General features: G+C 40.5%; 3 protein-coding genes and 1 long non-coding RNA gene across 5 annotated transcripts; 3 read left to right on the top strand and 1 right to left on the bottom strand.

Annotated features, from left to right (window-relative positions):
* The first annotated feature begins 1,859 nt into the window (after positions 1–1,859).
* LOC129597412 (uncharacterized) lies at positions 1,860–3,191 on the top strand. The gene is made up of 2 exons (XM_055494933.1): positions 1,860–2,340; positions 2,926–3,191. Exons 1-2 carry the CDS (start codon positions 1,860–1,862, stop codon positions 3,189–3,191), a joined length of 747 nt encoding a protein of 248 aa, XP_055350908.1.
* Positions 3,192–12,361: 9,170 nt separating this feature from the next.
* LOC129597430 (uncharacterized) lies at positions 12,362–13,723 on the top strand. The gene is made up of 3 exons (XR_008691563.1): positions 12,362–12,731; positions 13,023–13,319; positions 13,405–13,723. It is a non-coding gene; the product is annotated as an uncharacterized LOC129597430 (long non-coding RNA).
* Positions 13,724–14,808: 1,085 nt separating this feature from the next.
* LOC129597428 (uncharacterized) lies at positions 14,809–18,046 on the bottom strand. 2 transcript variants are annotated; one of them, XM_055494966.1, is made up of 2 exons: positions 17,692–18,046; positions 14,809–15,541 (listed from the first exon to the last, which is right to left on the bottom strand). In XM_055494966.1, exon 2 carries the CDS (start codon positions 15,531–15,533, stop codon positions 15,201–15,203), a length of 333 nt encoding a protein of 110 aa, XP_055350941.1. In that variant the 5' UTR covers positions 15,534–15,541; positions 17,692–18,046; the 3' UTR covers positions 14,809–15,200. The 2 variants fall into 2 exon arrangements, with proteins under 2 accessions (XP_055350941.1, XP_055350940.1); XM_055494965.1 differs by having other exon boundaries at positions 14,844–15,549.
* A 2,029-nt stretch (positions 18,047–20,075) lies between these two features.
* On the top strand, positions 20,076–21,055 carry LOC129597442 (uncharacterized). Its single transcript, XM_055494981.1, has 2 exons — positions 20,076–20,370; positions 20,849–21,055. The coding sequence occupies exons 1-2, from the start codon at positions 20,086–20,088 to the stop codon at positions 20,915–20,917; spliced, it is 354 nt and encodes a 117-aa protein (XP_055350956.1). The 5' UTR covers positions 20,076–20,085; the 3' UTR covers positions 20,918–21,055.
* Positions 21,056–21,308: the final 253 nt, after the last annotated feature.

Raw genomic sequence — 21,308 nt, forward strand, 5'->3', positions numbered from 1 at the left:
GGAGATACATATCACATGTCACGGCACACGTCATTCAGTAATGCACGTTGGAAATAAGTCCGAGGTACTGTAGACGTACAATTTGAGCGGTTCCCTTTTCAATCAATTGAACCTTGGATCAATGGGAATTAATTCTTCCGCTGTGCCATAAGATTTTTTACACATCAACAAGTAGGTGAGGTTTTTTCGTTCAAGGTTATGCGCGCTGTGCTAATTATAAAGATCGATGAATGACTATTAAACTTCGTTCGAAACAGAATTATAGATTATCGGAATGAAGCATAACAAGCGTTGTCGATTAAAAATGAGAGAGTGCCGGCGAAATTCGAATTAAACCACACATTTTGCTACGCGTTATCGTAGGATTATTCTTTTCCAGTCATTTTATTTTCTGTGCACGTACTCGACTGGTGAAATTAAAGAATATTACCTGTACTGTACGAATAGAATTGTTGATATTTTTCAAAAGGTCAGATGAGCTCAGTAACGAATCCGATGTAAATGAAATGCGTAAATGCGATATTTAGAATAAATGCGTGTGATTATCAGATTATGTATAATACCGAAAGATTCCAGTTACACAATGCTTTTTGCAACGCAGTAAAAGCGCAATTTTTCGGCAGCTATACGCCAAAAAAACAGGAAAACAACTTGATAATTAAGAAGCAAGTACAATTGCAGCAAGTATTGCAAGTACAATCTGCAGCAAAAGATTTTCGAGCGCGGTACGGGATACCGATATTTTATTGCCTACGTGGTTGTCTTTCCAGCTTCCACTATTTATAATACTAATGGTAGTACGCTATCTGACATTGCTCCGACAGCTGCTATTGAGAGTAGCAGTAGAACGTCTAAAATTTAAGTGAAAGAATTTTCCTCAGAACTATCAAATGATAGTTTCATACAGGGCTACACTTAGCCAGCCCGAAAATCGAATTGAAAAACACTAGAAAATGTGTCCTTCTGGTAAGTGTTCGTGTCTTTTTCTGTTTTTTTTTTGTGTTCGTAATGTTAGCATGTAATGCAGTATAATTAGGCACATATATCGTGCGACCTTTTATTCTGTAATCTTTTTCTGGCCACTTTTTCACCGGTGAGGGTTCTATTTGTTCTTTCTTCTCTGGCTGGCCGTTTGCGCCGCTGATGTTGGCGCATTGTATTCCCCGGAAGTATTAGGAGAAAGTAAAAATAATTTTTTCGCAGCATGCCTAAATCTTGTTATGAATTCAGTTCAGTATTCGGCGCCCCTACTTTTGCGCTCCCAAAAGCACTGCGAAAAAGCGTACAGTACGCTTGCTGTTATGTAACTTATGTGCATTACGTTTTATCTTTAATACGTAAAGTATTACAGAAGAGCGATTCAGAGTGCGGTAAAGCGAAAGTTTTAGTGTATGTATTCCATTTTTGACGCCATGTACCGGGTCATTTTCCTTAAAGCTTCGGCGAAACTATCTGATTTTTCTTCGACCACGCTTGTTATGCGCTATTCCGATGATCCACAAATTTTTTCAACAAAATGCAATAGGCAGACATCGATCTGTCTCTAAACAATTAGCACAGCGTGCACATCATTAAAAGGAAAAACCTCTCCTACTCGTAGACGTCTAAAAAATCTTATATATGGCACAGCGGAAGAATTAATTCGCATTGATCCCAGATTCAATCAATTCAACGATGCACCGCTTAAATCCTACCTACCGGGGACGTATATCCAAAGCGGATTATCGAATTATGTGTGTCATTACCGCGGATGTGTATTTGTATTAACTCGACGATTATAATGTTGTATTTCACGCCCGATATAAAGCAACTGCTGTGCAAGTCAAAGTGCCGCAGTGTTGTCTGTTTCTATCGGTAAAATGCCACAACCGATGTTTTTTATTTCAGGTGACACCGCTGGCCGTCAACAGCTTCAGGAGCTTATTGCAGGCGGTGTTAAGGTAGGTATCATGCAGTACTTGGGAAACTTCACCTCGATATGCCCACCCCACCCTACCACCGTCACCAACGATTCGCCGGATCCTGGTTTCTGGGATTCGTGGAGATTTTTATTAAACCCGGAACCTTGGATACGTGACCTTGGCATGCCTTTAGTGGCCATGGTGCTTGTTGCGAAACTATCCGGTCAACTGTCCTTCCGTGCGCTTCTTGTGGGACTGAAAGAATTTTGTTGTCGATTTCGGCCATGCCGTGATTGTTTGGGGAACGATGAGAAAGTCCAGACGGCAATGGACGTCATCTTCGGATACGCGGCACTACGCCCCCTCCTTGCCGCTGCTTTGCATCTGACCTGCAGGCTGTATGAAGATGAATGCAAAGATGACACTGGGGCACCCAAAGGTGAGTGCCTGTGGAATCATTAAATTAATAAAAGCAAGATATTATGTGGTAAAAATAGTACTGTGATATGTTGTGTGTTATTGCAAACCATATATAGCAGTGTGTATACGTTAAGCGGTGAAAGCATTCCCGTATCCGACAATGTGAAGTACCTAGGCATCTATCTGGACCGACATTTAAACTGGAAACGTAACAGCGATAATCTAGCTACCCGCATGAAAAAAAGAATCCGTTACCTAAACGCACTGTTTCCATATCAAAACAGTGCGGCTCGAACGAAGTTGTATGATTCCCTTGTTAAACCGATAGCCGATTATGGCAGTTCCGTAGCTTTCTGTCAACAAAAGTTACAGATTGATCAGTTAGAAGACTGCCAATTTCGATTTTTAAAAAGTATCAGATTCGGACCTTGCAAGTTTGAGTATGCCGAAACGCTCAAAAATGCGGGATATAAGTCTCTGTTATTTTGTCGTATTCGTAAATCTCTGCTCCTGGTGTACAAGATGGTGTTCCGTCTTGTACCTTATGGAGAAAAATTTTTCAAGCTTCGTGAAAAACTTGGTGCTGCCGCTGTTTGTATTGCAGGTAGAACACGCCAAATAACGTCTCTTGATGAACATCCCTACGCAGTGGAACCCGTGGACACGTGCACCCCGGACGGACGGAAGTTCATCAGCGAGCGCAGCTTTGCTTATCTGATGGCGCACTTGTGGAACGAAATCAAGCTGCCCCAGGAATCATACAACCGCATCACCAGTTTTGACTCTTGCCTGGATACGGTTGAATGGGCGGATTTAAAATGGACTAAGCGTTTCCTTCAACTTCATGTTGATCATTACTGTTTACTGTAAAACTGTTGTTTATGTCTGCGATGTTTTATATGTAAGGCTATCACTCATGTGATAGCCTTTTCTCCCATGTTAGTCTATAACCTCGTGCAGGACATCCCTGATTGTTGTAGACATTAAGCTCATTAAACAAACAAACAAACAAACAAGAAACTATGCTGGCTGGATACCTATTGGCTATTGGCTATGGACTATTTCTAAAATGTACGCGTATTTAAGCAAAAATAAGCAAACAGTTAAGTGTTAAGAAAACAATAAGACCTTTTCTAGCCATCGGCTTTCTCAGCATGACCCGTAGGCGACAGCCTAAAATAAGGTTCGTATTTTGTAGAAACCGAGCTACTCGCAGCATATAAAAGAATGCTAAGCGACAAGATGTCGTTGTTAGCGGAGGACGGACATCCGTAAGTGGTTGAACGCAATCAACGGCAGAACTTCACAAAGCGGGAATTGAGAGATATGCGCCGGATTGTTGAGAAATCTGAGGTCCTGGGGCAAATGATTGAAGGCGCCTATTCCTTTTTCCGATTTTCGGAATTTCTTCGACGTGGTAAGTCAAATTTCGTTGTATAGATCTGATTTTCATAAGTATGCTGGTTTGATCCGTTACTTCATCTGTTTTTAATTTTATAAACTTGGGTGAATCGCAAGAAAAAATGTCAGAGACCGTCAGTAGTACGTTTCGGCAACTTTTCCCTTTTGATAGCAATAAAATCAATTTTATGTATTGTATCTTATGATAGTGATGTGGATATTAGCAGCTGAAGACAATTTCTGAAGGGGTACATAAATTAGAAAAAGCTATTTTAGAATGCCTTTTGTATTAGAATGCCCTTTGTGTGTTAGCGTATGTAGTGATATGGATATTAGCAGCTGAAGACAATTTCTGAAGGGGTACATAAATTAGAAAAAGCCATTTTAGAATGCCCTTTGTATTAGAATGCCCTTTGTCTGTTAGCGTATGTAGTGATATGGATATTAGCAGCTGAAGACAATTTCTGAAGGAGTATTAGAAAAAGTTATTTTGGAATGCCCTTTGTATTATCAGGCTGAACGTCTAGCCATGTGCAAACTCACTTGATTAAAGCTGATTTTATAAGATCGATGATGATACTTTGCTCTGCATTCTGTAATACCTAACATTATACGCCCACTGGCTGCTCCTTTAAACGATATTGCTCGTACAAAGGCAGATACCCGGGAACCCGGCGTTTGCATGGTTACTTACTTTGATACCCCGTTTTACATACTACTGCAGGCATATCTTTTTATTAATGGTTTATCGATGTGCTCCGTAATTGTTCTGATGCTCCTTAATTGTTCTGATGCTCCGTAATTGTTTTTCATTTTATCAGCTCTTTGGTTTAGCACTAGCATTCCAATTTGCAAAGACAAGGAACATATCGCACTCGAGCTCCAATAAGCACGAGTAATTCAAATTATCGGTCAGTTTTGCTTAACAACGATAGTGAAATGCGTAGGGACGAGAATGGCGTCTAACGGTAAGTCACGTCTTCTACTTTGATACTAACAAAATCGCGCGTATTAGTTCGCTCATTTCTGGCTTGCGTCCGTTAAGTACAGTATTAAAATTTTCAGTTTCCATAATTTCAGACACCCAGGCTCGCTGAGTACAAGAGCATATGCAAGACTGGTATTTTGTCACATGTGGCCTTCCATTTTTTACATATTCCCGAATTTATGCCTCTTGCCTTGGGCCCGTATTAAATCGTGCCGGCCATGGCCAGTTGTCGTTGTACAGTTTCTTAAGACCGGTATTTTACATCGATAATTTAGTATTTTACATAGACCGGTACATCGATAAACCATTAAGTTTTGCATTTTAAAGATGATTGTAAGTACTACAATACAGGCTGTAGTATAGTATGCTGTAAGTACATGTGAAAACGTACAGTACTTTGTAGTATAAACTGTATAATGTATTGTATAAGTAATGTAATGAATATCTTTATTGGCAATAGCCACCCAAATGAAAATAATTGCAAGCGCTGGTACACTGCTTAATAGTTAAAAATTAAGGATTAAAAAAACAACCAAAATCCCTATCCTCTCTTGGGTTAAAAGGCGATGTACAGTACTATAGCTAGTATTTTGTCCAATGCAACTGAAAAAGCATTCAGCGAATCAGCAGCTAGACCACCCAACAAAGTACAAATAAAAGGCTATAGATACGTACTATAATAGGGATCTAGCTGCTGATCATGAATGACTTTTCACCTCTCCCGCTTTTATTATGTCTGCTAGTAGAATTTGTCGGTACAGTTTCATTACAGTAGTTTTCATCTTTATTTTTGCAGAAAACTCTGGTGCACGTGAGCATCGCCGAGGCATCCAGTCTATTCGATCGGCATGATCAGGAACGGGAGGCTGCAAGACAACGAGATGCCGCACGACAACAGGATGCTGCAAGATAGTCGCCGCGCATGAGAACTTGCTATTTTAAAAAAACTTTTAAAAAAATCCAACGCAGATGCCTGTCTGTTAGGTACCTTCATTTGCATAAAAAATAAACGTTTGCGCGTTTACAGATACATCGACCAGAGTGGAACAGTGCAAGGTATTGATCGACAGTGCCGTTTTTTATACTGATAAAATCCGCAGTGATGCGTGTTTCGAATTTATGCACCGTAATGCAGTTCAGTTTGGCTAGCTAATGATTTTTAACTAACCGTAAATACGTAAGGGTTTTCTTTTAATGCAGAATTTTTCACTCTCAGAAAACGTAAGTACGTTACTCAATTTTGCATTGTTGCGCTCTGGGCGATTATTTATGCTGTGCTTGAAGTATCAAAATTTTGCTTCTGATTAGTCATTTGCTTATGATTTGTGGCAGTGCAGATAATATTATTGGGCTGCTTTTAGAAAATTTTATCATACTACATACATTAAAGCGGATGAATGTTTTCTAAGCGGTTCACCATGTGTGGTCCCGTTTTCTGACCAGCTTGCCATGATCGTAGCATGACTAGACACGTTATCGAAAGCTGCCCATTCTATTTCTCAACCTGATTTTAGTTTTGTTTCTACTTCCCTTCGTACCGGACGCGTTCTAATAAATTTGCCTGCGATCTGGCCGCACAGTAAACTTGTGTTTCTCGATTCTGGTATTCGTAGTAATAGCTGCTTCGTGACCTCGCATCCTTTTCCAATCTAAATTGTCTTTTGCTCCTTGGAAGCGCTGTATAAGCAATTCCAGTTGAGGTGCTTTAAGACTATCGTTTTATTATGTACTTCTACATATGTAATATTGTCCATAAATTAAAAATTTATAAAGGATTAGTTATGAGCACGCGCATATCACTGATATAATAACGCTGTAAGGCCTTCGACCGGAACAATTTAACATGTTAAGAACGCCAACACAAAAGCATGATTGCCTATCATACTCGTACAAATATATATATGTGACCTTAAGTGGACACCTTCCATGATGGAGACATGGATCAAACTAAACAATTTTGCTGTTTTAATGGACATCTGCTGCAGATGTTTAACACAAGCGAGGAAGTGGAAGTGTAAGACAAAGTAAAGAAAAAATCAATAATGCTGTGACAAGTAAACTGATCATGGTTTCTTTGGGACTTTGTTGTCACAAAATGTTTCGGACTTATTCTGAGGATCAAAACTTTTATTCAGACACTAAGTAATTATTTTGCAAACAAGATTTTACACTACTCGTAAAATTGGTTATCCCGCGATTGTACGGCAGACCTGCAAAGGTCATCCAGACAAAGGAAGCCATCCAGTAATTCGCCCACACCGCGTAAAGGTCACTCGGGTTTTGTGGAGGTAAGGTAACGTCTGATTATTATATTCTGCAAAACTATTGGATAGGAAACAGCCTGGGACTAAAATTACAGAAGCGCTCCATCAGAGTAGCCGGTATGAATAAACAGAACTTCAGAACGCGATGGAAGAATGAATCAAAACTGGGTGATTTTATCGGTCGTACAAACTCTATCGCTAGTAGACTAATAACATTATACTGACTTTTTTCTGACACAATTGGATTCTGTCCATCTCAACAAAATAGCACTATATGGGATCCACGAAATATTATATTTGACCAGTAGCCAAAACAAGGTCGTGTCGCCTGTTACGTAGATGCACCAAGGTGCATAACTTTGCATAATTATTGCTTGTCAAGGTGCGAATTTTTCTACAACCTCAACCCCAAACTTGCGATCGGAAAATGCAGTAAAAATAGGTGAACACCATCAGATTCAGCATGTTTTCAAACCGCCGGTGTTTTCAAACGTTTAAAGCGTCGTAACATCAAGTACTGTAATAATCAATCGATTTTGCGTGGTTGTTTAGCCGATTTATTCCGCGCAAGGTTACGCTTTCTGCTTGGAAATGATTAGAAACCGGAAAGATTTATTTTGAAAGCTCTAGAAGCATGGCACATGAAAATTATACTTGATTGGGTTAGTGCCCTGACGTGGCGGGACGACACTGCTGAAGCTGAACCTTTCTTGGCTACTCTCTGCTCATTATACAGGAGAGAAACAAACAAACGAAGTCGCCGAAGTAAAGACTGCACAACGAACGATCATTTGCAGCGCTGCATTTTACAACCTACCATTTTAACACAAAACCTAGCATTTTAACAATGCTAAAAACGCGGTGCTAACAGCGCTGGTTTATACTAACAGTAAAATTAATATGAAAAATCGTAATCGATTACGAAAGCATCGATTCAATTTAAATGCTTGCTTTTAGTCGGTATATTCTGCGCAAAATGCACGCGTTCTGCTTCGAAAAATGACTAGAAATAATAAAGGTTTTATTTTAAAAGCACTGGACGTGGAATTTTTTAAGCGCTTAACAAAAACAACATTTTACAACATTATAACTTCATAATGGAAACCGGTGTCATAAATGTCGAGTACTGTAACCTTTAAAATGCCTAATTTTGTTTGCCAGGTGACACAAAACCGAAATTTTATGCCAAATATACGGGAATTTGTGATCGAATAGGCAGATATTCCATATTGCTAGCATCCCTACAGCTCATAGACGTCCTTCTCTTTCTGAAACACATACAGGCTACAGGTTAGGTTAGGCACGCGACCTTGCTTGGAAGGTTCCGAACCTTTCAAGCAAGGTTCCGGTTTTAGCATACTTGTTGGAAAGTATGCTGAAATTGTGCAGCTTAGTCAATGTATGTAGTGCCTATTAGTTCTGTTTTACCGAATTTCGGCAATCCAGTACGTCGTCTTATGCTAAAAACAAATACTTTACAAGAATTCGTAACCGCGAATAGGCAGGTATTTCACGATGACATTCCTACAGTTCTTCGGCATCTCCCATACCCACCAATACAATTTTACCGTTTTTTCGTACGCTATCCACATTCCACGCTTTTGGGACATTTATCCTTCTGTTGCCTGGGTATTGATAACGCCGCCTTACAGAACATAAAATTTTGCGTTTCCCATCACAGTTAAGAAGTTGTAACTTAATGAGGCCGCAAACTAACGCCAGTCGTGCACCATGACGGCACCGTCGGGGTGGTAACCGGCGGTGGGGACACTCTGTGATGTCCGGGACGGTGGCGATGCAGGATCTATAAGAACAGATTTGTTGCTACGCTGCCTAAATGTCAGTTACACAACTTACACTTACACTGCCTCACAATCCGTATAAGTAGGTGCTTACGTTTACTTTCTGTAGTGCAGGACTACCTTAGTGTGCGTACGCCCATAGGTGGCTCGGAAAGCTTAGGGTTACTGAATTCGTAATTGCTAACAGGTATATTATTATTATTATTATTATTCATCGTGGAGCAGGTAGCCCATTTCCGGCTAGGGTGACATTCTAGCTGGGATTTTAAACCTGGCCAAATAGCAAAATCGAAAAGTACGAGTGCAGATAGACAGAAAAGACGTCCTAAACAAAATTGACACGGTTCAAAGCTTGCTTAAAGGCACCAACTGTATGAATATGGAACAGATCAGAAAAATTAGAATCAACAAAAAATGTCCACAATTTATTAAGTTTCCAAGCAAAGGTCGTCTCGCCAACTTTCTTCTTCGCTACCGCCTTGATCAGGATGCGGTTTCTACTCCGAAGGTTGTACGGCTTTATACGGTCATCAAATTCCACCATCTCAGAGATGTACTGCGGCACATGGAATTTTTCCGGATGTTTGATCTTGTATAACCATATCGCTTCCTTTTGTTTCCATCTCGTGAAGAGCGGTAAGATCCCATGTTGGTTCATGAACGATTCCGTGGGTATCTTTGCGTAGTTTGCAGCCGCTCGGACACCGTTACGATGCATCGCGGCCAATTTATCACGCAAGCGCACAGATGCCCCGCTCCACACTGTAGAGCAGTAGTCCAGATGCGACTGAACAAAGGCATAGAAAAGCGCAATGCGTTGGGATGTTGGCAGGCCGACTTTAACACGATTTAACAGTGATATACCGTACCGAACATTCTTCTGGACCTTTTAACATGGTCAGCCCAACTGAGATGTTCATCCAGTATCACTCCAAGATGTTTCACTGACTTTTCTGGAAGTAATTTATGACCGTTCAGCATTACGCTTACGTTGGTTTCGCGATTATGCGCTGAACTTATTAGTAACAAATTCGATTTTTTCTCGTTGACGAACAACCGGTTGGAATTAAGCCACTCACAGACTGCCGGTAGTGCTTCAGTTAGATCTTTGCTGCGTCCGCTTTCGTGTTAGCAACAGCATAGCAGATGGTGTCGTCAGCAAAGCTTTCTAAATGCACGTTTGGTAGCCTCAGTTTCAGTAGGGCATTAATGTAAATTGTAAATAAAATGGGACCAAGTATAGACCCTTGCGGAACGCCTGCCCAAACATGTTCCCACGAAGAGAACTTCATGCCATGACGTACACGTTGCGAGCGGCCGGTCAGATACGAGTAAAACCATTTTAACGCTGAAGACTTTACTCCTATATCACGGAGTGTCTCCAACAGAGTCAAATGGCACACTGACGGAAAAGCTCTTTTCAAATCAAGAAAAACAACTGCAACACACTTCTTGCTATCGACAGCCTTTTTCCATGTCTCCGTCACTTTTAACAATAACGTTTCACATGAATGGCCGTTACGGAAACCGGATTGGTTAGGTGCAAGAATGCCTTCTTTTTTCAAAAATTTGTTCAGCTGCAGTTGGGCGCATTTTTCAAACAATTTTGACAAATTACACAAAAGTGAAATAGGACGAAATTCATCCGGTGTTGTTGGATGAACAGTTTTTGGTAAAGCGATTACTTCCGCCAATTTGAAAATTGACGGGAAGACATTTTTTTTGAAACACTGGTTTATGAGATGGGTTATGGGCTCGACCAGTATAGGGGAAATTTCCAGCAAGAGTTTATGTGGTATACCTTTCGGTCCCGCACATTTTCTCTTACTTAAGATTTTCCCAAACATTTCAGCAACCACGTCTGGAGTAAGCTGATCAAATTCAAATGTCGCCGTATCAGCCTCCTTCGGGATGACAGCCACGGGGTGCCGTTTACCGTGCTCCCCCATTGTAGCGAAATGTTTGTTTAAATTATTTAAATCGAAGTCCAGATTACCATTTTCGTTGTTCTTTCCTCGCAAACGGTTAATTTCGCGCCACATTATTTTTGAATTTTGTACATTTTGTTCGAAATAGATTCGCTTAGCGTTCTTAATCTCCGTAAATAATTCTCGCTTCAAGTTCTTAAATTGTTGACAATTGCCTTGATACTCAGAGGCACTTTTCGACAACTTCTTCCGCTTGTATGCGAGATTTTTATTTTTTATCAGACGTTTAATGCGACCGTTAATCCAAGGTGCACTGCTATTCGAGGCTCTTTTCGATCGTAACGGATAGCACCTGTTAATTATTTCAGCTAAACCACCAACAAATTTTGAAACTTCATCATCGACGTCCGGATAATCAACGTAATTAACGTAATTCTTTGTAAAATCAAAAACTTGACTTTTGAAAGACTGAAAATTAGTCGCTTTCCAATCACGAAAGTAAATCACTCTGTGCTCCGGTTGTTTGCACTGAAAAGCGGAGACCGTTTTGCACAGCATATGATCTGAACAACTTACATCTGACGGTTGGCACGACACGTATGAATTCTTAGGACTGCACAATATTACGTCAATCTTAGTGGATGTAGTGCTTAAGGTATTATCAGATTGTCTCAAGCGATGTGCTACCCGAGTGTGTCCGATTACCTTATCTTCGAAGGAAAATTCATCTACAAAATCACTGTACAATTTGACATAGGGGCTTGAGGAACCAGGGGAGGAATCGATGTTCAGATCCCCCATGATTATATGATCGCTGCCCGGATATTTTAACAGTACTTCCCGCAAATGATTGAACAACGCTTTGGTTTCGACAGAATTCGAATCAGGCTGACGATACACGGTCCCAATAATAATTTTGCGATGAGAAACAGTGAGTCGTAACCACAGACATTCAAATCCCTTAGAACGAAACTTCAGCTCGACACGCTCAGCCGTTATATGTTGAGGTACGTAGCATAGAATCCCACCACCGCGTGTTTTACCATGAATATCAGGTCGATCGCTACGAAATAAACAGTATCCGGGAATGGAAAACAACTGATCAGAATCCGAAGGACGGAGATGAGTTTCAGTGACAGCGAAAAACTTCGAAACATTGTCATCAATGCAAAGATAATTTGACAGTAAATCAAGCTTATGATAATTATCATAGGGCAGCCCTGGATGTTGAGATGGTGAAACTCCATAGGAGAGTTTTTTGCCGACGGCATGTTAAAGGCTCAACACAGCGTTTAATGTCATATATCAGAAGAACAAGCAAAAAATTTTACGTATTCTAGTGCCAAAATGGAGCAAGAAATATGAAAAGTGAAAGCTTAAAGTAAGATTAATAAGCACTGGCTGGTCGGATCTAAATTAATCCGCCAGCCAGCCAGCCAGCAAAAATGGACAAATGTAATGCGCCGTTACAGCGCTCCCGCTTTATATACAACCCGGCAAGGGAAGCGGGCGCTGGTCAGACAGTGTGGGAGTAACCGTCCCTCTTCGACCAATAATAGATAGATTCCCCGGGAATCTATTCTATTATTGTGGTCAAGGTACTGCGCAACAAATTCGGAGTTTATTCAGGGCAAATCGTACCAAACAATTCGTATACGTTACATTACAAAGTAACATGTGCCGTAATTACAAGCGATTGCAAAAATAGTGCAATTGCGATAATTATTACCTCAGAGGTAGGCTAACAAAATCTTAAAGGTTACCAGAACCTAAGATTAACAAATCCTTATCGACTTCGGAATCCCCTGAACGGGGTTAAACAGATGATGCATGCAGTCTTTCGATGTTGGCCTTTTTCGCGGCTATTAAACGCAGCACAAATGCGCGGAATAACTTTTTTTTCTCGTTGTGCTATAATATCATATTGTTTGCTTGTGTGTGGCCAGCAAGACACCGGAGTGAGGCATGCAGTCTAACGCGGAAAACCACTACTGCAGCTGCAGTCATCAGCGACGCAGATCTTAGCCGTAAGGCGCAGCTTAAAAAAATTAAATTATCCTTGCACATTAGTTCTGTTTTAAACGTTTATAATTTATAATTTCGTTTTTCAGAACTAAAATATAGTTATCTATCCGAACATTAATTAAATAATAATACTACGAAATAATACGTGATAACAAATTCAGCTAAGATAAATATGTGGTCGACCTCATAGAAACTAAAAAAGTCTGTTCGAGACTAAAAGTTTTGCAGCTTGTGCTTCTACAAACCACAGAATTTCAACGTGAATTACGCAAATAGAAAACGAAATATTTTAGTGGATGATATCATCCAGCAGTCTGTGGGTACCCGCGAAGATGACAGAATCATACTGAAATTTCCTGAAAAATATCAGAGATCTGCCAGCAAGAGTTCTGCAACGGAAGAGCATGTTTATCGACCAAGAATTGGCTCAAATCTAATTCTAACTTGCGAAGCGTCCACAGGCAGTGCAAAGGACATCTCTTGGACCCATCAAAGCATATCCATATTCGATAAAGGCCGACGCCTCGTGGATGACGGAACCAATAATCAGTTTTATAACGCCACCCACTGGGGCCGAGTGGCGATTTTAGGTACAGATAAGTACTTATTATTTTTGTTATATTGATGCATATTTACTGTACACATATCCTGTATCATACTGATATTTTTTTCTAGGTATTCTAAACATATCTCTACCATCAGGCGGCGAAGTCATCTGTGTGCCACGTTTCCGCTTGTGAGGATTTTTTCTGGCTTGCTCATGTGCCGCAGGTGGTGGTATTTGTTACTCATAAAATGTTATCAGTGTACTTAATGCTGCAATTAACACCGCAAGAAATACGCCGTAGGTGCTTAATGCTTATACCTTTAAGGGGTCACACTATAAGCAGTTACAAAGCCAGATAATCTTACATCACGTGGTGACCTTTTACGGATCACATTATAACCATTAAGGCCCGGATAACCGTTGATTAGCCATGAGCGTTTAGGCCTTGATGACCATTCTGAAGGCACCGTTGTAAATATAATTAAAACGGAGGCTTCGTTGACCGTTAACTGCGGCGATCTCTCGTCACTCACAGGTGCGCTTGTAGTCGGAATTGTTGTAATTGTTTGTCCACCGCTGAAAGCGGCCCATGCTGACTTCGCAGTATTTGCTGGCACAGGCAAGCGGTAATACTGCTACCCACGCTTCTGTTGGGTAGCTGGCTGTACAAGCAGTCGTAATTCAAGCCGGCGACGTTCAGGTCGTCATCGTGCTCGTACCAACAGGTCGAGCACATGGACCACGTGGACGCGTTGTTGACGTCGAAGGGATCCGACACCGTTACCGGAAGGGATGCAGTGTATTTATTTCTGTAATTGTATGACTCGTCGCATTATTCCAGATATTATGCTTGAAATTTTCCAATTAATCCCACTATCACTGTTAAAAAATTAAAACAAATTAAAATGCAAATAAATTCAAAAATTCTTTTTACAAAACAGTCAAGATATTTGACATTTGTGTGCCGGCAACATGCCCGGTCTGCCCCTGTCCGACCACAGATGTGTTGAAATTTTTGGAATTTTGAAATTATGTCTGGCGCGTGCGAGGAATCTTCAGTAACACAGTACAGACTTAGTTCAGTAAGACAGTACAGACTCTGTATACTAACTTATGACACTGCTTTACGCAAGAGAAATTTCAAATCTATCGTACCAATTTTAACCGAATGAAACTGGTGTTACCGTACAAGAGGTACAGCTACTGTGTTTAAAAACAAAAACAACGTTACTACCTCTGCCCTCACTGGTCGTTGACAACGAGTAAAAACCAGTGACAGAAACTGGTCTAACTGGTTGCCATTTCCCAGTGATTTACGGCATCGATGTTTTTCAAATTGTTTTTATGTAACCTTTTGTACATGTACTGCTGGACGCTGGATATTGTACTAAGAAGTGCGTAGGTATCCCCACGTTTGTACGGAAAAGAAGAATAAGACGGAAGCCGGTCCACCACTGATTTTAAACGGGCAAGATTTGCCAATCCATCAGCATGCGAAATATTTCGGCGTCGAAGTGGATCAGCTTTTGAAGTGAGTTAATGGTTTTCGTATGTCAAACACAACATCCATTTTGCCATACAGGAACGACAAACTTAAAAGCGATGAGGCTCAAAACTTGGTTTGATAAAATTACCGATGGCGGTACAAAGAACAAGCACTTAAGGAATATTATGTCTTCGATTGAGGTACCTACTCTGTACTGAGAAAAATTACCGGTCATTGCTTACAGCTATCGAATATTGTGCAACGTTTACGTAAGAATATTGTGCAACGTTCCTCAGTGTTTTGAAACGCCATAATCTTTTGTATATTTCCCTAAGGTTTATGTTTACATACATACGAACCCGACTTGCGAGTGCCTCAAGCGTTTGTCTGTTCCGAAAATAAACTAAACAGAAAAAAGTTAAGCTAAAGGTCAACCGCTTAATGCGTCTTGCGCGTCGGCGGAGGCGCCGGCGTGGCAGCCGCCGCGGGATCCGCTGGCGGAGGTTGTGCTGATGATGCAGCGGGGGGAGGTGCAGCGCCGGTTGCCGGGTAACTGTACGCCGCATAACCGTACGTCGGATAGGTCACGGTGGCCGGCTGGCCGACGGGGTAGGTGGGCGCTCCCGACGTCACCGCGCCCTGCACCGTGCCGTGGTATTTGCGCCGGTAGCAGACGATAGCCAGGATAATCAGCGGGATGAATATGAAAATTGCCAGCACGATGATGAGGGTGATCCATCCGGCCACCAACATCCCGCCCCCCTCGTCCATCGATCGTCCTACAGATCTGTACAATGCAGATACAAATAAGTACTAGTAAAGAAAATAATTATTATCAATAGATTCATGTATCCTTACGTCCTAATTTTTTGGAAATTATCTCCTAAATCAAGAATCATTTTTTCAATAAGTTGAGAATTTTATAAAATAGAGCATCGCACAAAGGTTCCTACCTTTATCATTAAAAAAATCTGAAGTTTTGGAGGAGATCTAAAAATTTTTTTAGAAGTTGTAGTACTTAAAGATAGCTAGTACTTAAAGGTTGTTAGGTTTGGAAATTATCTCCTAAATCAACATTGAGTTTTCCGCTAAGGTGTTTATTTTATAAAAGAAAGCATCTTCCAAAGCTTCCTACCTGCAGCTTGGGAAAAAATTTTGGTTTCCGGAACGTTTTCAAAAACCCCTTCAAACTTTCTGTACTTGCGTTTAAAGTTCATAGAAATTTCCAGTAAATTCTGGAAACGTCTCGAATGAGCAAATACAAGTTTCGCAACTTAGCAACCTCAACAATAGTTACTCGTACTTAAAATTGTCAATTACAGTAAGTACATCAAACCTACTGATTTATTTTTTTAAATTCTGGAAACCTTAAGTTGTTTAAATCCGTTCGGATACCTCCGAATAACTAGAAATTTTTCCAAATTTGGCTCCAAAGCTTTCACATTTCCAGAATTTCTAAATATTTCAACTCGGCCCCGCTGCGCGGGGCCGTTACCTCTGATTTTTCGAGCCTCCAAAGTTTCGAAATTACGTACAAAAATATCTAGAAATCTGTGTACCTTATTATCTCACAGTCTAAAGTGTCTATTGTATATCAACTTATAAAATATGTAAAAGCCGGCCTGCGGCCCGCTTACCGTATTCACTCACGTAGCAAAGTTCTGTTATATAGTTGGTAGCTTGGGCTTTCAGTTCTTCACTAACCTACTCTGTACGTTCCTCTGTAATACTGGTGTGAGCTTGGGTTTTCATTAACCTACGTTGCTCTGTAATACTTGTGGTAGCTGCATGGGGATTCACTAACCTCTAAATCTAATTAATATGTATTCATATCAATTTATTAAAAACTGAAGGGTGAAGGGCTCACTGAATGGCAGAAAATCTACAATTATTTGCTAAAGATGCAGCCTGCGAGGTCACCTCGAACAGCTGTTAATTAAATTTTTCGCACAATTGTTTCCATTAATTCTGTGCATATCAGCTGAATGGTTTTTATGGGCATCGTGTAAATGATCCCATTCCATCCATTTTATCACCGTTTAAATGTTACTTTTCGTACAAAACAAAACAAGTTTTGAGTGGGCTAGATCGGCAGTATAAAGTTCATTAAAAACGTGAAAAAGACAAACAAAAAGAAAAATTACGGAGGTTTTCACTGTTTTTATAAAACTGGTCGAATTTAACCGGAAAGCTTGAAGCTGTCCGCATTTCTACATGTTTAAAATCATTTCGCAGCTGGCCTCGCTGGGGTTTTACGTTTGAAATATTTCTTAAATTCTATTTTATTGCTGTACGAATTATATTTTGTAATTTCTTCCATACCTCGAACACAACTGGTCGCGCGCTAGCGCGACCGACACTTGTAAATTATTAACAGTATGTTTATTTTGAATGGCATAGAAATTGGGTAAGTACTTTATTAGCAATTTTCTCATTACTGTTACAGTAGTATTATTAATATTAATACAGTACAGTTAGATTAATGCAGTGGGATAATTCTGAGGTTTGTTTTATTTTATGAACTGAATTTATTTATTGAATTTATTTATTGTGTAAGCCGAGGCACCGTTTACAAATTACAACTGCAAGCAGCAGCTGCATCAAAATCGATTAACATACGTCAAGAAAAGTGCATAAGAAACTCAGATGCTGTTAGTTAAAAGTATTAACACGCATCCATGGAATGAGATTTGTAATGGCAGGATTAATATGTATTATGTACGTATAGTACTTACTGTATTTTTATTTATTTTGTAGTTAGATTTGTGTTAGGAGAGCGTGCGAAAACATAGCTGATGCCTGATGGAACAAAATTATTACTATTTTTCCAATAAAGCATTTGCTATTGCAACTGCAAAAATCTTCTTTATGCGGAGCAACCTTGCAGTTTTCATGCAAAAATAAAAAAGAATAGGGGAGTGCAACGAACCCTGGACTGGATCACCGGAGGGCTAATGTGGCAAACAAAAAATCTGGATCAGGCGGAAATGGTCTAAAAGCAGCAGACGTGCGATGAAAACAGCTATCACCCTTGTTGTCAATGCTGCACACCCATCTTCTCCATTCTTTCAATGCAATAACTCAGTACATAATCTAAAAATTAATCTGGAGTACAACAAAAAATTTGTGTAGCTGTTAAATATATTGCTATTACAATTATACAGTATAACCAGTCAGACGGGAATATTACGCAACATTCTACGGGTTCTTCGTCAATAATATCTTGAAAATCATTATGTATGAAAAATATTGCTGAAGTCAACAACACTTGCTTAATTAATGATGATTCGAATTTACAGCTTCACTGCACGGATTGCTGTTCACAGCGTGCAGCGAGGTATAGGGCGTAGCGATCACGTGACGTCACGTACGGGTAACACAGATGCGCAATGACGTTCGCGGTAGCTAAAGGTCACCGCTCAAGTGGCCGCACTTCAGCGCGCGGTATATGCGCCGCGGGAGTAATTAGACGGAATGCCAGACGGAGCTCTGATGTACCAGGGCAGCGATCCATGGGATGTAAACACTCTACGATCCATGTCGTACATATTGCAAATTAGGCCAGTCTCGTCCGTTGATTAACATCCGGTGGAAGAGCGAAACACGGGCCAGTGCTAATATGGAGAAATCAGGCTTATATCGGCACCTGCGCGTGCTTCCGGTAAACATCTTTCACTACCGAAAACCACCGGGAATCTGTTGAAAATTTAAACAGAAATATTCGGTATAAAAGTTGAAAACAGACATCAGTTTAACAGGAGCTATTTGTGCGACCTTATGCACATATCGCGCGTTAACCTGGAAGGTTTTTACATTCGATGGAATATTATTATGAGTTGGCTGTTTAAATTAGTGACCTTTAATGTTTAATCAGTAGTTTTTGTTTTAACGGTTCATTTTTAAAATTAACTGCGCTCAACGTGTAGGCTTATATCAGAAGTGACCTTTAATGGTATTTACCTTTAGCAGTATATTTTTTTCATAAAATTATGGTTTATGTAAGGAGTGACCTTAACTGGGATTTGCTTTTAACGGGTATATTTTAAAAACTGGTTCAATATTTTTTAAAATAACAGTAGTATGTCGAATATTTCGAAGACCGGCAACCTCTCCTCCGACATCCCAGTGGCATCGTTCCCCTTCTTATACTCATGGATCACCGCCACTGCCCTCATTAGCACAATCGGCGCTCTCACCGGCATCGTCCTCATTGTCGTCATCCTTACCCAATCCACGGAGAAGCTACGCAGCAGTTTACTCATCTGCCAGCTGTTATTCCTGGACCTGCTGAACGTGGCTATTTTCTCCCCGCTGGACAACACCGCCATCTTGACCACGCAACTAGGCTCCGTGGGGGTCATTAACTGCCGTTTATTGGGTTACTTCCGGACGGCCAATATCAGCGCGGCGTACTGGACGGCGGCGATGCTGGCGTGGAACCGCTTTACCGCCAGTTATTTCCCCTTCCGGTATAAGGACGTCTTCCGGCTGAGGAATACCGTCATCACTATGACCTTTAGGTAAGATTAGCCTGGTTGGCCGTTTAATCAGGTCTCTCTGTGGCGATTAAAATTAATTGATGATTCAAGTGGATGCATATGCGCGATATACAGATAGTTATATGCGCTATATGCGTCATATAGTTAGGGAAAACCGTCGGCAAACAGAATATCGATTGAAACACTACTCTAGTGATCTAGCGTGCCGCGTTTTTGTTAGCAGGCAAGATAATGTTAATTTATAGTTTGCGTCCGACACGTCCCGTGGCGTATGAATGGCCATCTTGATCGACAGACCGTAGTACCAAAATGCAACATGTGGAGCCTTAATCAATAATCAAAACATTTTACGATTATACATCGATTAATTAATTTTAAAACTATTTAAAACAGACCAAAGAAATTAACTGAAATAATTATACAATACCGTATACAACTAAAAACTGAAAAAATAGAACAACTGAAATACTCAAAACACTGTTTTATAACACTATATGCTATACCTTAACTGCGTTTGAAAAAAAACTGAAAACATACCGAAAAATGAACAAAATCTGAAAATATCAGTTTATTTTTTGAAAATATGATTATTTAAATTGCATCTGATGAATACTTGTTGAAGTAAAGGATGCCTTTAAAAATATCATGACAGAAAATGAGGGAAAAACTTTTGTGTTTCCGGCTACAGCCTGCTCTTTCCGGCGATCCTGAACAGTCTGATCGTGGCGAAAATTGCCGGCCGCTTCTGGCCGCTGTCACCCTCCGGGCACTGCACCGTCACCCCGGTGAAGGCGATGAGTTCCCTGTACGACTTCATCAGCATCATGTCCGGCCCGTTCCCGTTGGCGCTGCAGGGCGTCGGCTACGTGCTGGTGGCGGCGCATCTGTGGAAGAAAGGTCATGTGCACAGTGACCACCACGAGACCAACGAGAAACGCAAACGGCAGGTGACCTTGGCGCGGCTGCTCATCGTGGCCTACGTGTGGAATCTGGCGTGCTTTATGCCGGTGCCGGTATTTCATACGGCGTTTCCGCTGTTCTGGAACGGTCACGAGATTATACTGTTGTGCTTGCGGACGCTGGAGTTGTGCGGATCGGCCGGGACACCGGTAACCGATGAACTAGGAATAAGTTGTACAAAAACAGATTTAGTTTTTACTTAATAATACGCCTAAACAGAAAAACGATTACAGACTCCGATATAATAATCAATAAAATCAAATGCATATATCCATTTTTCTCCGTTTCCGTATAAGAAACAAATTTTTTCCTCATTGGAAACAGGTTTTTAATTGTGCACGTTTCATACGGAACTGAAAAAATTCGCCTTTTTTTAACAATCTGTTTTACTTGTTTTATAATTTATGTGGTTTAATGGAAAGTTTATCGAAATCAAATATAAGCATCAAGCGAATGCAGTTTGATTTACTTAACATATATTTAACTTCTTTATATTTAATGGAAGAGGTAATCTTTTGATTTTACGATGTCCTGATTCTGTTGGACGGCGATTCTGCACAACTGCCATTTGACGGCATCACGGAATTCTCGGCACGCTTTGATATCACTAAACATGGATTTTTGCAGGTGATTTTCTTGTTGCTCGGGACCGAGTACCAAACCGGCTTCAAGGCAATTTTCTCGAAATTACACTAAAAACAATAATCACCAAAATGTATGATACATGCGATCTCATTTTGATTTTCCTGAGCAACGATTTCCATTTTAATTTCTAGTCCGACGCTAGAATTTACTCAATTCAGAAATGCTTCAGGTTGCCAGAGGGTTAATAGACTCGCAATGTTACGTATCATGTTCTGGAATATGTCATCTTTTTCTTGCTTGTACTTCTCCGTTTGCCCCTACTTCATAATTTACAATAAAGCAAGTTCTGGAAAAAATTAAAACTAAAAGTACTAAAAAGTCACATACGCCATCAAATTCAGTTCTTCAACCAAAAAAATAATACTCAAGAAAGACGTCGTGGTCATTAATACGGCTCATATAACTGAGGATCACGGAGAGGATATTCACAGCCACCGCACTA

This window comes from Paramacrobiotus metropolitanus, unplaced genomic scaffold, assembly GCF_019649055.1.
Source record: "Paramacrobiotus metropolitanus isolate TYO unplaced genomic scaffold, Prichtersi_v1.0 Parri_scaffold0000104, whole genome shotgun sequence".
NCBI lineage: Eukaryota > Metazoa > Tardigrada > Eutardigrada > Parachela > Macrobiotidae > Paramacrobiotus > Paramacrobiotus metropolitanus.